The sequence below is a fragment of the Suricata suricatta genome, chromosome 17 (genome assembly GCF_006229205.1).
Source record: "Suricata suricatta isolate VVHF042 chromosome 17, meerkat_22Aug2017_6uvM2_HiC, whole genome shotgun sequence".
Lineage (NCBI taxonomy): Eukaryota > Metazoa > Chordata > Mammalia > Carnivora > Herpestidae > Suricata > Suricata suricatta.
Window position 1 is genome coordinate 47,716,981 of NC_043716.1, and position 18,027 is coordinate 47,735,007.

The following is an 18,027-nucleotide window of genomic DNA, read 5'->3' on the forward strand; positions in this document are numbered from 1 at the left end:
CCCCCCCCCCCCCCCCCCCCCCCCGGGCTCCACTGCTAGGATTTGGCATTATGTCACCTACCTGAGCCTCAAGGGCCATTACTGATAATAATAAAAATGGTAAGAGCTTCCACTCACTGAGTTTTGACTGATGCCTGGTACTGGGCATGTGCTTTATACAGGTCCTTGCATTTAATGGGAATGGTTTTTCCCTCTAGAAAGGATCATGATGACCTAGGTCTGTGCGTGGCACATGATAGAGCCACCGGGGAGGTATGGGGATTCCCTTACAACAATCAGCTTCCAAATCAGCACATTGTTCTTATTTCTTTCCTGTGGTATCCTTTGGAATTGGATCTTTCTCTAATAATTCAAGTACTCGCAATGACCATACAGTTAAAAAAAATCACGTAAAGCTTCTAGTTCTCTTTGCCATAATAAAGAAACAAAACGGGTAGAAAACAGAACAACAAAAAGATGAAACAAAGTAACAGCTGTGTTTACCTTTCCTGCCGAGCAGCCTGGGGGAAAAGCCTCAGAATTTCACAGTGGAGGCGCTTCAATTGGGTGGGGGTCTTCACCTTCATCTCCAGCAGATAATCTTTGCCAAATTTGCTTTTCAGATGTTGTATGGAATCAATACATCTGGAGGTAGAAGAAGGATGAAGGCAAGCAAGAGAAGGAGAAGATAAATCTATTGCTAGTGAATTTCAGCCTCTGGAGGCCAAAGCCATGCAGAGCAGGGGCAGCCAGTCACCCTAGCTCCTGATGGTGATAACCCAGTGCAAGGAGATGTCCTTTGCTCAGGTCCCACTGGGGGCACCTACCTCAGTCTTCCAGACACCATGATGGCCACGCGGTCACACACAGCCTCCGCTTCTGCCATGTGATGAGTGGTCAGGAGGGCGCCCCTCTCCGTGTTCCTAAAGGTGGCCCGGATCGCCTGCCTACAGTTAGGTCAAGGGGCATGTTAACTAGTGGAAATGCTCAGGGTATGATGAAAAGACTTTTAAACACACTTCCATTGGCACACATGAAACAAGTAGTGAATTCAGATTAGAAAGGAATGTTGGAGGGACAACAGCCATGTAAATAGCCAAACTATTGGGTAGAGTATATCATTCAGAGAATGGCGGGGGCTGAATGATCTCAGAATATTCCTAAGGACTTGGGATTTTTTTTTTCTCCATGAGAGCGGTGTATCAGGTGATGTTGCATAAATCAAGGCTGAATAATAATAGATGGATTTGGTTGGCCATGCCTACAGAGAAGATCTACCACAAAAATGAAATTCTTAGAGGTGTTAGAGCGATCTTTTTTTCCCTAATAAAAACTGCTGTGATAGGACATTCGATTGTTCTCTCTTTAGTATTGCATTACTTGATAATGTGGTGTCTGTCACCTTATAAGCAATGAGTTTGAAGGTCAGTTGCTATAGAATTAATAAATTCACTTAGAGTTACTGATGACATCTCCTCACCACATGTGCTGCTGCCCCTCGGGGTCCATCCCTGTGGACGGCTCATCCAGAAGCACCACCGATGGGTTTCCCAGGATGCTCAGCGCAAAGCACAGCTGGGAATAGAGGACAGCGTGTCTGGCACGGACCTGTGGGGTGTGCAGAGCAACACCAAAACCTGTTCCTACCTTCCGCTTTATTCCCTCAGACAAGGTTTTCACGGGCAGCTTCAGCTGGTCCTGCAGCTTGAGCGCATCCACCAACCTGAAGGAAGCAGAACAAGTCGATCCGTATCGCCACCACACTATGGGGAATATATGTAGGAGAATCGGCAAATCAGAGCAAACACTATATTAAGAGACATTTAAAAAAGACTATTCTGAGTGATTGGGGCCCCTGGGTGCCTCAGTTGGTGAAGCGTCTGATGCTTGGTTTCAGCTCAGGTCACGATCTCACGCTTTGAGATGGAGCCTGCATCAGGCTCTACACTGACTGCTTGGGATTCTCTCTTCCTCTTTCTTTGCCCCTCCCCTGCTCATGCTCTCGCTCTCTCAAAATAAATAAATAAACTTAAAAAAAGTTTCTTTAAAAAAAAGTATTCTGAGTGATCATAAAATTGAAACTGCCTACGATAACTTATGAACCTTTCTTGGTGGTCAAATTCATATTTTCAATGACTTCTTTCCATGTGAAAAATAATATGAAATTTTTCTCTTCAGGTCTAATGTGCGAGAACACAGCCCCGCAGTGGCTTCTTGGTGACTAAATCTTCTCCCACAAGCATGGAGTCTTCAGTTAGAATCTTAATCTTAATCTTTCATTAATTCTGGGTCAATGTCATTCCTACCACATCCCCCCAGTAGAGAACGGGTGTGTCTCCCCCATGTACCGTGTGATGGCGACTGTGGCATCCCCCTTCTTCAGCCCTTTGATGGCGGCAAACACCTCCAGGTGTTCCCTCACTGACAGGGTGGTCCAGAGCACGTTCTCCTGAGGACAGTACCCCAGGAACCCAAAGGAGGCCCCTTCACCGCTCCCTTTCAGCACCACCTACACAAAAAGTTTATTCTCACATTCAGTCCAAAATTGTGTATACATGTATACGTGAGTGTGAGTGTGTATTTCTGTGACCCCCCTCTCTCATACCCATGGTGGCCAAGAGTGCAAAAGTACAGGATCACTCAGCTCTAGGAAAAAGATTGTAATAACTCCATAAATCAAAAGGAAGATATTCCACCTTGTCATATCCCTCTACTGTAGTTTAGATTTTATTACCAAGTCCATCACCTTGATTGAATTCAGGGTCATTTACTTGGTTGTCCATTGCTTGATTTCCTTCATCAATCCAAACGTTCAAAGGATTTGATACTCATTGAGTATTCTATTTCTCCAATGTCAAATAAGCTATAGATACAGAATCTGTTTCACTTATTTCTTGTAAAATAAGACAGTGATCCTGAATTAGGGGCCTAGCCATCTTCAACAGGATGTTTTGGTAATGTCTACAGACAGTTTTGGTTGTTACACTTGGGTGCTGCTGGGATCAAGTGCATAGAGGTCGGGGAGGCTGCTCAATATCCTACAAAGCACAGATAGTTCCTCACAGTAAAAATCATCTAGTACAAAATGTTACCAGTGCCAGGCTTGAAAAATCCTGAACTAAGGTAATAAATGAAATGTCCTGGGCACTAGTCTGGCACACACAGGAACCCATAAATGCCAATAGTTAGCACTTAGTATTTTGATGAGCCAGTCACTGTGCTATATGATCATATTAACAGGTGGTGTGACCACGGCTTACTATGGGTCAGAGTCTAAGCATCTTACATGTTTTGAATTACTTCATCCTCAGAAAAACCATATTTGACTCAGGTATTAATTACCTTTATCATCTCTATTTCACATAGGAGAAAAGTAACATGGGCATTGATTTAGAAACCTGGCCAGAAGGTCACCCAAGGTAAACCTGGGGGTTTAAAGCTGGGATCTGCCTTCAGAATCCAAGCCCTTGACCTTGATACTATACTGTCTCTCCCCAGTACAAAAGAGGAGAGAACTAGTTAATGTGGGCTCACAGAGCTTTCAATCCACAGAGAGAAAGGGGAAATAAAAGTAAGTAAACACATGTGGGGATGAATTATAGCCCCTCCTTGATGCTTTCAAGGCAATAAATGTGATAAAGAATAAAAAGGGAAGATCCAATGTAGTCGGGGAAAGTCTTTTTTGGGAGGTAAATTTTGAGGTGACAAGGAGTGACCCAAGTACATGCAAAGCCAAATGAAGAGCACTCTTAGCCAATGGAAAAATAAACCCACAGATCCGAGAAAAGGCCAGTTTGAGTAAGGGGTGGGCATAGCCAGATCTTGCAGGATCTTTGGTCATAGTAAAGATGTTGGATCTTCTTATTTCTTTCTTTATTCTTTATTTATATTTATTTTTTTTGTAAAGGGGGAGAGAGTGGAGAGGGACAGAGGGAAACAGAATCTTAAGCAGGCTCCTGGCTCAGCATGGAGCCCAACACAGGGCTCGATCCCACAACTCTGGGATCATGACCTGAAAAGAAGCCAAGAGTCGGACGTTCAACTGACTGAGCCACCCACCCAGGCGCCCCAAGATTTGGGATCAAATCTAACTGAAGGATGCTAAGTAGGATAGAGACATGATCTCTTCTGCATCTTTTAAGGACTGCTTTGGCTGCTGTGTGAGGCAGGGATAGAAATGGAAAGACTGTTTGGAAACCTTTGTAGGAATCGACACCATTGTACAACCTCTCTTCATGATTGCTCCCTGTGCCCTTAACCTTTGGTCACATGTCAATAGCAACTTCTCCTCAACGTTGTGGTCCTTTGAACCCTGTCCCTTATTGTATCTGACTTGGCCTAGACATACTGCCAGGTGGCATTCACACACTATTCTAGTTTTTGATTTGGAATTTAGACAATCATTATTTTTTCCTCTAATCTATCATCTCTATTTTCTGAATAAATCCTGCATCTTGGCAACTGAATTCAACAAGTTCTTAGGATACACAAGTAAAACAAAAACAAAAACAAGAACAAAAACAAAAACACCCCAAAGATCTATGGCCATGAATCAAGCTAATTTTTACTTACCCAAACATTTCCTTTTAATGTAGCTACCTCTCATTCAATAAAAATATATTACAAATAATACATAGCCCTTTTTCAGCACCTAACTATTTTTGGAATTAAGGAGAGAAATTTTTAATTAATCCTCTTCATTCAGTGCATACATCAATGGATTAATAAGAAAGAATCACATGTATTTTTGAGATCGTCATCAATATTCATTGGTTCATGCTTGTTCTAGGCAGAACTAATGACCATATTTCTGGGTTTACTGACCTGCCCTGAGGTTGGATTTGTATCTCCAGTTATCATCTTAATAGTTGTACTTTTACCAGCTCCACTGTGTCCTAAGAACCCTAGGACTTCACCTGGAAGAAATAAGTAGGCTCAGAATTATAGCTTCAAATAATTACGGTACAAATAAAAACAAGTATTACTGGAGGGCTCATGGTGTGTCAAGCTCTGTGTCAAGTGCACAAATATATCACTTCACCTATTCCTCACCCACACACAAACCTGGCGTTGTTACTGCCTTCCTTTTATAGGCGAAGAAACTCAAGAGGATATGGAAGTTGCCCATGGACATAGAGCCAATAAGATGCCATGCTGGAACTGAAACAGACTTTGATCCCAAAGTGTGTTGTATTTAAAGGATCCTTGCACAAAATGTGCTGTTTGTTAGAATGAATGATGCATCCCTGGGCCCCAGTGAGTCCCTCCTGTGCACATTCCCGGTGATGAGATAAATGAGATGACTTTAAAAGCCATACCAGCCTTCTTAAAAGAAGACTGCCTCTTTTTCGGGGTTTTTTTTTTGGGGGGGGGGTGTTTTATTGTTTTTTGTGTGTTTGTTTGTTTTGCTGTTATTCTTTATTGACTATTGGTCTGTTTTAATAGAACAGACATAACTGTCTTCTTAGGCAAAGACAAAAAGCCACGGTTCTGTGGTCACTGAAGCTTGTAAGCAGGAGGGACGTGTCCGTGCCTGTCCCAGAGCCGGCTACCTTGTGTGATCAGCAGCACATGGCCCCGTATCCAGGAACTGTTATCCCCTCCCAAAGATTTCACCTCCAGAGGTCAAGCTAGCTCTGCTCACAGTTAAAACTACTGCCTCCAACCTTTTTTAACACAGAAGGAGACGTTTCTTATGGCCACTTTTTTCTTCCTCTTGGCAAAACAGTTTCTCTTCTGGCCTGCGTACTCCTTCCGCAGACAGCTCGCACTGATGACTGGCTTCTGCAGAGACAAGCAAGTAACAATGGCCTTTATTTTCGCCTTGGATTCTCTCCCTCCAGCCACATTTTTCTCTGAGCAGAGTCCTGACTCAGACAGGCCCTTGCCCCCGAAACTGCCCTTTTCTTTTCTTTTTTTAAACTTCAAGTGTCATCACTTTATTTTTCAAATTTATTTTCAAATTGGTTTCCGTACAGCACTCAGTGCTCATTCCAACACGTGCCATCCTCAGTGCCCATCACCCACTTCCCCCTCCCCCCCAGCCCCCATTTAAGAGTCTATTATGGTTTGACTCCCTCCACTGCCGTTTTCAAGTGAACTCTCCCAGTCTATAGCCCTGCAGGAAATAACATTTGCACCGTATCGCATGATCTGTCCTCGCCCTTCCTCAGAAAATAGGAATAGAGACATCCACCAAATCAATAGGCCTAAGACTCACATGTGTACACACATGCACACAAACACACATATGCCCCAGGTGAACTGTCTCCTCTTGCAGCAAGCTTTAGTTAGCTCACAAAACTCACAAAGTCTTGCTTAGGTTTTGTGATGTTTAGCTCTGCTTCCCCCAACTACGACCTTGAAAAATAAATAAATAAGTCTGTGTCTGCGTGTCTCTGTGTATTTCCCTTCTTCTCTTCTCTTTGAGGGGTGGCTTAGCTATTGAAGTCAAGTCCTGAGCTATGTGGGTAAGGATGAAAGAACCTCAAAGTGTTTTCCAAAATATTAATATTGGGAAGTAGCCCCCTTTCTTGGGTGAACATTTTTAGCAGCTCGACCTCTTCAACGTCCATGACCGTCACTGCATTTGTGGTTCTCCTTCTTTCCATCTGAACATCTTCATCCTCCCCTTCAGGCTCTTCGGGGTTTGGAAAAATATCACTGCCTCTTGGAGCAATTCTAAAATCAAAACAGTGTGTTAATAACAGGTTTCCAGTTGAAAAACTTGTCACAAACATAGTGAACATTCTGCAGATGGCTCTCAATTATTTGAGTAGATGAACTGTGAGTACCATGCACTCTCCATTTTTCTGCTCTGTTCCATCTGCCTGGAAAACAGCCTGGGTTTCATCAATGAGCCAAATGATGCTACTCTTACATCATCCTTGCTTTCTGCCTCAGTTTAATTTTCCGCATCAGTTGTGGCTTTTTTTTTTTTTTGATAATAAAACAGTACATACTCTCTGGCAATGAATTTGAGGCCACATTTGCATGAGAAAGGCACCTAGCAGCTGGAATTTTGACAAAGATCATTTGGAGTTCTGAAGACTTTGCAAGAACTGTGGATTAAAACAGTGGGAATCAGGGGTGCAATCCCAGAAAATCCAGGGCACATGATTCTCAGTAAGTGAGCACGGTCTTTTCTCACGAATAGGTGTCAGAATTGCTCATTCCCCACGGCTACCCATCCAGTTCTTTGCTTCATCATCCCCACTGCTGATGAGTGTCGACTCTCAGCTCCCTCCTTCATACTGTTACAAATTACTGCTGTAAACACATTTCCTAAATATGGCTGTCACCTCGTGACACGCCTGCTCTACCACCTACTTCACACTTGAACTTGATTCATATTTTGTAAGTTAGGGGAGGTTTCTGAAACACACCTGTCTCTGTTTCCCATTCCGTAATTCGCAAAGTCATCCCCCCATCTTCCAAAACCTTCCAAAATTTAGCTTCGACGTAATTTTCCATTATCCTCTGGCACAAAGCTTAAAGTTCTTTCCAGCTGCCTTCTCAAATCTATTGGAAGGTGGTGTTTATATCAACTTTTGTTCTTTTGCTTAGACTATTCTATCTTCCTGGATTGGCCATTGTTTATCCACACTTACCCATTATTTTAAAGATTTTACCTCTCATCTCTAATTTTCTTCTAGTATGCAAGTGAAATTATGGTATTCCTTAATTTTTCAGAGTTTTATGTGTGCTAATGTGCTCACTCTCGCTGTGTAGTAAGTTCATTAAAATATCATGAATTATAATAATTTTGTATAGTACATAATCCCTATAAACAATCCCATGCAGTAATTTTTGCCTGATCATTTTAGGCATGTTAAAACGTTTTAAACAATAAGTGTTCAAATAAAACATGAAATTTTCTTTGAATTTTCTCAACCTGAACACGGGATCTTTTCTCATTAATTTCTTTCTGAACTTCATTTCCAGGCACCGGAGAACAAAAACAAAAAGGCAAAAGTGAAGGTAAGGCTAAAGGGAGAAAAAGACAATCAATATTAGAAATCGCCATAAAAACAACAATTTCAATATAGGAATTTGAGGAGTTTGAGCACAAAGATAGATGTGATAACATTTTCACAAGTTTGAAAGACAATCTAGCTCTCAGAGCTAACTCCACTGTCCTTCAGAGAAGCCGTAACAGACAAGATAGTAGTAAGTTGGTACCAGGTCTATTCATGCCATTGAAAGCTTGGGCTTCATACTCAGTGTCAGATGATGATTGTAAACATAGTGGTCCAGATTTTAAAGCCCATGTGTGTGTGTGTGTGTGTGTGTGTGTGTGTGTGTGTGTGTGCGTGCGCACGTGTATGTGTGTGTATGACATTTCAGATGCCTAAGACGCTGGATTTTTACGTACCAAAATTAAACCTTTTGACTTGATGCTAAGTGTACACGTGTCCCTCTCATGCAAGAACATTTCAATGGAAATGTATTCTTACTATTAGCAGTGCCAGAAACACAATCTGATCTTCTGAAGCTCCTAAATAATCCACAGAGTCATGAGAAATCTGTAAAAGGAGGAAAGCCTGTTTAGATGAACCTTTACCTGTTCTTGAACCTCATCTCATAAGAGAAATTAATGTCCATTAAATGACCTGGCCAGAGTTTTCTCTTGTGCATCAGGTAAAAAGCAATTTCCTTGCTTGCAAGGTCACTTGGTGTCCTGCTGTCCTGTGCTTGTCTTTAAGTTCAGATGTTTTTGTAAGTAACACTGTGAGTCAGCAGGATTCACCCTTCGAAAAGAATCCCTGGGGGGTAATGGGCGGATCCATCAAAGCCATTGGCAAGATTTGTCTGTAGACAAAGTCTCTTCCCTAACTTGACCTGCCTTGCTTTCTACATCTGCGTTCTTTCCGTCTCTTCTCCAAAGGCCCTGGAACCCTTACATTGCTCTGTTCCTTGCTCCACATGCTCTGAGAAGAGTCAAAGCTAAACACAAAGCTCTTTGCCTGGAGTTTTGCTTGGTTGTCATTAGATTTACAATACATGCAGACATAATACATAGGCATAATACTTCAGTGCATGATTTTCATTAGATTCACAATACATTTTCAAACATCCCCCAACCCTTTAGTAAGTAAAGAGCCAATTTTGTTTCTTGAGCTATATTTTCCAGGACCTTTTTCTGAACTAATATAGCTAATATAGTAAATCTCTATCACAGCCATCCACCACCTAGAAAAGATGATTTTTGTTTTGCTCATTGAACAGTTTGCCAGGGCCCTGACATTATTTCCAATGATCTTGTCCTCCTACGTGCCTTGGCCACCCACTTCCAACAACTGTACCACATCCCAAATCAACTTTAGACCCCCTGATCCTTGCCCTGTCTACCATGTTTTATTTTTTCAACTTTTTTGCTCTACTATCCTTACTCTGTAATTTCGAGTTGGTGACCCTCCAATCCACCAACCCAACTTTCTCGCTGTCCATAAACCTCCTAATTTCCTTAATTTCTTCATTCCACGATCTGTTGTTACAACTCCTCCTTATACAGAATGGCTGCTCCTTTATCCTTTTCTTTGTCAGACTCACATGGCAAAACACTAACCCTGACTGAGCCCAACTCCACCTACCCTGCATCTGAGAAGGAGACTATGCTAAAAACAAAAACAAAAACATCAACTTTGCTGACTTCACTTGAAAAGTAGGGCAAGGAGTCTTGAAGTACTTCCTGTCAACTCTACTGACCTACCTTCTGAAATGATTGTTTACATATTATCCTCTGTCCTCAAAATCCCAAAACCCTTGTTTACCATACTCTCAGTTCAAAGCTTCATATCTTCCTCTAAGAAAATAGAATCAGTCATAAGAGAATCATGCAACTTTCTACCATTAAAGCCACTAAACTATCTGCCACTGGCTACAATCTTGATAAACAGATGGAATGTTCCTGCTTTTAAGGAAGGCAACCTCTCTGTTTGGGTGCTGTATGACATTTTTTTTCTAAGCTATTCAAGGACTTGGCTTCTTAGGTAGTTCATGTCTCTCTTCTCATCAAAAATTTCTCTTATATTAGCATGCTATCTCCCTTCTTAAAAACATATTCTCCTCATTCTACTTTTCCATCTCTCTGTTATCCTTTTTTAGCAAAACCCAAAATCACTGTCTCTATACCCTGCAGTCCTTCCTCATTTCACATTATCTACTAAGCTTACTCTTGTTCAGTTCTGCGTTCAACCTTCATTGAATACTATCTTGTTAATATCACCAATGACTTCCATGTAGTCAAATCCAGTGGTCTCTTCTCAGTTGTCAACTTTTAAGATCTTCCTGTTGATGGCTGAATCACTCCTTCCCTCCTGAAACAGTCTTTGTTGCCATCTGGCACACATGTCACTGGATGGATACTTTCAGTGTTTAAGGAGGGTTTCTGGGAAGAGATTCTGGCACACATGGGCCCCAATTTTCTCTCCTACCTCATGGGTTCCTTCTCAGCCTGACTTGCTGACTCTTCCTCTTCCCAATCTTTAAATTTTGGAGTTCAAGGCCAAATCTTTGGCCCAGTTATTATTCTAACTATACTGACTCTGTAGGTTATATTATTTAGTCCCATGGCTTTAACATCATTTGTATGCTAATGAATCTCAGCAACCACATGTTGAGTTTCAGACTAAAACATCCTACTAGTTGATATTTCCCATTGCATGCCTATTAGGAAACTTAAACCTAATATGTCCAAAATGAACAGAAAAATAACATCTCATTAACCTCCCTCCAGGGTCATTTGTTCCCAAGAGAGAGGGTTATCATGAGAATTATAAATTCCACTACTGTGGAGTTGCCTTTGACCTTCATAAACCAAGTCAGAGCTTCCTTATTGACTAACATGACTCTTGTGTATGGTAAGAGAATGATCTTTCCCAAGACAGACACTTTAAATTTATACAGATAAGGACTCCACCTACATTTTTATAATATTCTAGGCTATCTCCAATGGCCACACATTTCATGACCCCAGGGCAGGTGTAGAATTACCTACCTCGAAGAAAATGAATAGAGAGCCAATCAGTGTGAAAGGTGGTATTAATATGGTGCAGAGAAATAGCCCTAGAAATCCATATTCATTTAGATCCGTAGCAACTATCGAGAAGATGGTGATCTAAAAAAAAAAAGCACAGCCTCCTTTCACTAACGTGAAACAATATGAATTATAGGACGTTTTGCAGAAAGTGAGAATTCATTTCACAAATGTTCTTATTTTCAACGTTTGCCTCATAAAGCCATACTGCCACCATGTTTCTTTTCTTTGAGACATAAGTCATGTCATAATTCTGCATTGGAGTGACTGACATTTTTAAGACACCACAGGACTTCTCAAATTCAATGCGCATGCAAACGAGCTGGAGTTCTTGCTGAAATTCAGATTCTGACAAAAGGTCTATTTCTTACACATTACTCTGGGTTTTCTTTTCCATTTCACAGCAGGTCATAGACATCTGTTTGGGTTTAGGCACACCAGTTATTCATTTTCTTAGCTGCATAGTATTTCTTTGACTGGATGTGAAAGAATTCAACAATTTTGCCTTCCTTCAGAAAGCTTGTTGTTTCAATTTCTCTGCTCCTATAAATAATGGTCTACATAAATCCTTATGGATTGACAGTCACAGTCTTTAAAGAAAGATTTAGAGAAGTGCAAATGCAGGTTAACATTTATGTGAATTCAAATTTTCAACAATTACTAGCAGATTATTTTTCAAAAAGATGGAGACAGTCTATTCTCTTACATACTATGAATTGGTGTACATGTTACACCTCCTCACTGATACAGGGCACAATAATTAATTCATGTAGGCATCTTTGATTTATTGCTGGTATTAAGCAAACAGCTGTATGAATTTACTGTTTTTAGTTTTTAGTTGGATTTTTTGTAATTTGTCCTGCCTATTCTTTTTTACTGGGCATTTTTAAAGGAGTTGGATGATGTTTTCTTAATTCATGCAGTTCTCCTCTGTTAGTTTGATAGCTGCCAGCACTGAACCATCATCATAATCTGAAATAAATCACTGACCTACTCTTCTTTCAACTTACTTCTGGGTTTGTTTTGTCATATTTTTATTTAGGGAACTGTCCTTGACTTTCCAAGCTAATTTGATGATCTTTTTTCTCTTTGTTAGGATTTGTTACTAAAGTTCTGCTCACTTTATAAAAGGAACAATTATACTTTGTGGCTTTTTGAAATATAAATATGCTATAACATTGTGTAAGCTTAAGATGTACAGTGTGATGATTTGATACACATATATTGTGAAATGGTTACCAAAATAAGATTAGTTATAGACACATCCTTAATGTTACATAGTTACCATTTTGTTGTTACAGTGAGAAGATTTAAGAGGTACTCTCTTAGCAACTTTCAAGTAAATGGTACAGTTTTATTAACTATATTCATCATGCTGTAAATTAGATCCCCAGAACTTACTCATCTGATAACAAAATTTATACTCTTTGACCAGTATCTCCTCAGTTGCCTCACCCACAGCCCCTGATAACCACCATTCATTTCTCTGTTTCTATGAAGTGGTTTTTTTGGTTCCAGATGTATGTGAGATCATACAGTATATGTCCTTTTGTGTGTGACTTATTTCACTTAGCCTAGTCTCCCCAAGGTTCGTCCTGCAAGTGCAGGTTTTCCTTCTTTTTATGGCTGAACAACCCATTGTAAGTATATATGACATTTTCTTTATTCATCTGGCGGTGGATAATTAGGTTGTTTCCATGTCTTGGCTATTATGAATAATGCCATAATAAGTATGGGGTGCGTATATCTCTAAAACAACAGTGATTTCATTTCCTTAAGATAAATACCCAGAAGCAGAATTGCTGGATCATATAGTACTTCTATTTTTTAAATTTCTGGGCAACCTCCCTACTGTTTTCCATAGTGGCTGCATCAATTTACATTTCCAGTAACAGTGCAAAGGATTCCCTTTTCTCCATATCCTTGCTGCATTTCTTATCTCTTGTCTTTTTGACGATAGCCTTTCCAAGGGGTGTGAGATGGTATCTCATTGTGGTCTTGATTTGCATTTCCCCAATGATTAGTTACAGTAAGCTTGTTTTCATGTACCTGTGGCCATTTGGATCTATTCTTTTTTTTTTATGAAAGAGATCATAAATTTTTTAAATTTTTACAATGTTTTAATTATACAAACATCTGATGCATATGTTGCCAAGAAAATATTTAAAATTATTATTAAAGCTGTTTACAATGAAGAAATTATTATAATAATGCATTTTAATAATTTTATAGGCATTCATTTTATTTGAAGATAGACTTATCTTTTTGGATCTATTCTTTAGAAAAATGTCTATCTAGGTCTTTTACCTGTTTTAAAATCAGATGATGATGATAATAATGATGCTTACTTTGCTATTGAGTTCTATAGGTTTCTTACATATCTTGGATACTAACCCCTCACTAGGTATATAGCTTGTAAATATTTCCCCCATTCCATACATTGCCCTATCATTTTGTTGATTGTTTTGTTTTCTGTGCAGAAGCTTTTTTAGTTTGATATTCTCTCCCTTGTTGAGAATACCAACATATATTCTTTACAAGATATATTCTTAAAGTTATTTAAAAATGATTTAAAAAGAAAATAATATGTTCTGAATGCATACTCACAATTAAGAAGAAAAATGACCAGATACTACTATTTTTTCTCCCATTGCGAAAAATGAACGAAATCACATATGTCAGGAAAACCAGGGAAGAGACATATCCAATACTACACAAGATCTGAAAATAGAAATTAAGGTTGGGTAAGGTAACTACTATCTAGGAAAGTGGTCATAGTTGAACCTCACCTTTCCAAACTATACTACAGGAAAGGTAATTTAAAGTTCTTTAGTTTAAGATTAATCATGTTACTACATTCATGAAATATAGTCTAATAAGACTATCATCTCATAATTTTTACCACTTACCTGAACTAACAGGTTTTGAATTATAAATATTATCTCATCTGGGCTAAACACGTAATCCATTGTCTGCATGAGAAGGAGGATCAAGAAATAGAGTGAAATATCCACCAGTGCCTGGCCAAACCAGTAAGCAGAAGGGTAGAGGCCTGAAATCCGGAGCTGGGAGTGAGCTTTTTTCTGGTAAAGAAAAGGAAGAATCACCAAAAGTGCTGAATAATTGAGGCTTGAGAAATTGCAAATATGTGGTCACAAAATCATACATTTTTTTCCCTGTGTCCCTTTCATGTATCATGCTGATTTAGTAAATGGCACTGTCACTTGCCATCCTGCTCCACCAGGGGGATTGGTGGTGCTCCAGACCATATGGAGACTTCATGGTTCAAGAAGGAAATCTGCTACCATGACCAGCTCACCCCCCACGCCCCCAGAATGATGGGGCATCGCCTCAGAGAGAAAATTCCTGTTCTTTTCTTTGAGATGCTACTCTTCCTTTTGACACTAACGAGGACTCACAAATTGTGCAAAGATTCAAAAGGTGTAGGTTTACAATTTCCCATAAGACTCTTAAAATTTATGCTGGATGTAAATGGTCCATTTATAATTGGCATTTTATTTTAGGTCCAAGGAATGATCTTCTAACAAGTCCATTTCATTACGCACTCTTGAAGTTGGCAAAAGAACATGCCTGCTAAGACCAATAAGATAAAAATGGTCTTGATTTATTGTCTTGAAGAAAACCTCATCTTTAATTATTACATAGGAAAACTAGGAAGTAGATTTTGATACTGTGATCCACTTATAAGCTATATGGTTGCAGTGATGGTCTTAACACAAGACTTAAAATATTACTTGAGTTTTTTTAACAGCAAAACACGAAAGTAACAAAAATTTTAAATCTAAAATTGCATCTTTATAAAGACATTCATTAGGTAAAAAGTTGGAATGGAGGCAAATATTCTGGAAAAGGGAATGTATCCAGAAAAATAGCAGGAAAGAGACTAATAGTGAGGGTGTGTTAGAGGGCAGGACATTTTCTGTTCATTGATGTGTTTGTTTACTGAGCAGACCATGTGCCTGACTTTGTGTTGGTCAAGGGGTTCTTGTGGAGTTTGAGTTGCAGTGAGAAAGGGAGATAAAAGCAATATGCAAATAAATGTAGCAAAAGCTACATAATTAAAATTGTTAAAATTAATATTTAAAAAGTGGAGTGCTGGGTGGCACAGTCGGTTGAGCATCTGACTCTTGATTTCAGCTCAGGTCTTGATCTCAGGTTCATGGGATCAAGCCTTACATTGAGTTCTGCACTGAACATGGAGCCTACTTTGGATTTTGTCTCTGTTTCTCTGTCTCTGTTTTTCCCTGCATCTCTCTCTCTCTCTCTCTCAAATAAAAAAAATAAAATTTAAGAAGTAAAATTAAAACTATTAAGATAAGGATCACATGAGAGTCTTTAGAAGGGAGATGAAATAGGGGCACCTGGATGGTTCAGTTGGTGAAGTGTCTGACTTTGGCTCAGGTCATGATCTCACAGTTTATGAGTTTGAGCCCTGTGTCAGGCTCTGTGCTGACAGCTCAGAGCCTGGAGCTTGCTTCAGATTCTGTGTCTCCCTCTCTCTCTGCACCCCACCCCCACCCCATTCATGCTCTGTCTCTTTCTCTCTCTCTCTCTCTCCCTTGAAAATAAATAAACATTAAAAAATTTAAAAAGAAGAAGGAGGTGAATTGTAATTAGGAGGTGTATCCATCAGAGAGGGGTCTCTTGTGTAGGACCTGAGTTAGGGTCTAAGCAGTGAGTAGAAGTGATACAGGTGATCAGTAGGGGCATGGCAGACAGTGGGTACAGATGATGCTCTCAGGAAACTGGAAAGAAGCCAGCAGGCTAGACATAGCCATCAGGGTGACAGTGGTGTCATATCAAAGAGGAGAGAGACATCTGGGTCTAGACCATGCACAGTGCTCCAGGTTACACAGCAAGGATTTCTTTTTTACTCTTTGGTTTGGCAAGAAACCACTGAGGGGACTTAGGCAGGTAATCAACGTGGTCAGGTGTGTGTTTTTAAGTAATTGCTGTCACACTATGTGGAAAATGGATGAGGAGAAGACTAATGAGGATCCAGAGTGAGTCACTAGGGAGGCTGATGTGCTCGTCCAGGAGAGAGATGACAGTGACTCTAACTAGGGTGTTGAAGGAGAGGGTGGAGGAATGTGGAAAGGTTCTAGATGTATTTCAGAAGCAAGTCCCATGACATCACCATTAGCCAGCTGTGGGGGTTAAAGAGAAAGCAATGTCCATACCATGGAGTTGCCAGTTAAATTAGAATTTTAGATAAATATCTCAAAAAAAATTTTTTTAGTACAAGTTTGTTCCAACGGAATGAAGCTACAATGCATCTTTAAAGGGGCAATCTTTTTATTAACAATAAGCCAAAGTGCTGTGCTGAATTGGTTAAGACTTTAACTGAGTAACTTCACAACCATCTTAAAGCGAAAACCATCCCTGAGAGATGCATTGTAGTGATGTCGAAGGGTTGTGGGTATCCATCCATAAAAATCTAGGTGATAAACCCGACGAAGGCTGCCATTCCCTGTTAGCGGATGGTGCCTCCTAAGCTGTCCTTCCTGAGGTCTCAAACTTGTTTCAGAAAAGTAGCCACTGCTTCAAGTTTGTCAACCTTTTATTAAAATGCCTGACGATGCGTTGTTGCAAGCACATAAATTAGGCGCGCCACCTCTGTGTAAATGTAGGGTCATAACATGGTGAAGGGGTCTGTGAGTGACAAGGACGTGTAAGGACTTTAACTCTTCTTACTTTATAGTCGCTGATGCTGCTCATTGCAATATACGGGGTGAAACAGGCTGCCACAGGGATCCAGAAGAAGGCGTTACCCAGGTACTCGTGGTCATAGGACACGTGCTCCTGAAATCATGCAGGACACGTGAGCTGCCGGCGGTTGGAGATACGGTTCATTTGTACCTAACTAAATCATTCTAATATGTGAATTGGTCTAGCCACCCAGAGCACTTCCCAAGGTCTTATATGCAACTTCTTACCCATGTTCTTTCAATCGCGTGGTGTAGGAACCTGGGCATTTTGAACACATCTCCTGATTTACTTAGGAAGAAGCAAACTCCACGGTCCATGCAGGACTGTTGGCTAAGGTCCCACAATTAATAGCTTGTGAGCAGGCACGAGGCTCACCATGGCAACAGTTAGCTGATGTTTTAAGGAACAACAGAGTTGGTGCCCTGTCACTGGAAGGGGCTGTTCTGCTACCCTCAGCATTCGGGGCCAAATCAGTTCAGTCCAACATCTACGAAGCATCATTCCTGTAGTTCAATGTGATGCAGAAATGGCAATTCAAATGCCTTCAGGGACCTGGCAGATATAAATTCATCAGTGGGTGCACATGAGGAAGTAAGTGGTGGGGTTTGGAGACAACTGCTCAGCACACCGCTTCCTACATGCAGTGAATTTAAAAACTTAAAAATCCTATACAGGGTAAGGTCTGCCTTGGGCTTTGCTAGAAGCCTTCATTGAATATATGATTAGTTGCCTTACTTCACAGGAGGTCGTCTGAGGTCAGGTATCATGTGTTACTTCCCTCTCCTCTTAGCCCCTCCTAAACCTCAGTGCCCTTCGGAGCACATAAAAACTGCCCAAGTAAAGATGCTTATGTAGAGACGCAGCCCCGGATGTGGTAGAAAAGATACCAAGGACTACCTCACCCATTTCATATCTTTGCCTGTGGTCACCCTTGTAGATTTTCCAGATCTGGAAGATCTTTAGGAATGAAAAAGTCTTCAGTTAGTCTAAACAGCCAGCCTCCTTACTCACAATTTGGTTTGTAAACAACATGCTCCGTCCATGTTAGATGATACCCCAACCCCAGAGTCAGAGTTTTGTGGGGCTCATTCTGGAGGGAACCACAGAGACACTTGACACCAACTGGGTCATTTGGCCAGGTGAGGACATTCAGGGGTGGCTGGTTAGGAACACTCGGGGACAAGAGCTCTGTGCTTTAGAACCACGGGGGAGGGGCTTGCGGAGTTGTGGGAGGATGCCAGCAGGTGGGTGCGGAAATCAGCAGGGGTTGTTCACAGAGA

General features: G+C 40.6%; 1 protein-coding gene across 1 annotated transcript in view; it reads right to left on the bottom strand.

Moving 5' to 3' along the window:
* The window catches only part of ABCA9 (ATP binding cassette subfamily A member 9), a 58,148-nt gene that overhangs the window by 5,628 nt on the left and 34,493 nt on the right, over positions 1-18,027 (bottom strand). The window contains 14 exon segments of the mRNA XM_029927912.1: positions 472-624; positions 807-926; positions 1,460-1,554; positions 1,627-1,702; positions 2,328-2,488; positions 4,804-4,895; positions 5,646-5,763; positions 6,540-6,660; positions 7,874-7,965; positions 8,436-8,504; positions 10,979-11,098; positions 13,625-13,738; positions 13,927-14,100; positions 16,733-16,840. Coding sequence (XP_029783772.1) covers positions 472-624; positions 807-926; positions 1,460-1,554; positions 1,627-1,702; positions 2,328-2,488; positions 4,804-4,895; positions 5,646-5,763; positions 6,540-6,660; positions 7,874-7,965; positions 8,436-8,504; positions 10,979-11,098; positions 13,625-13,738; positions 13,927-14,100; positions 16,733-16,840 — 1,613 coding nt within the window.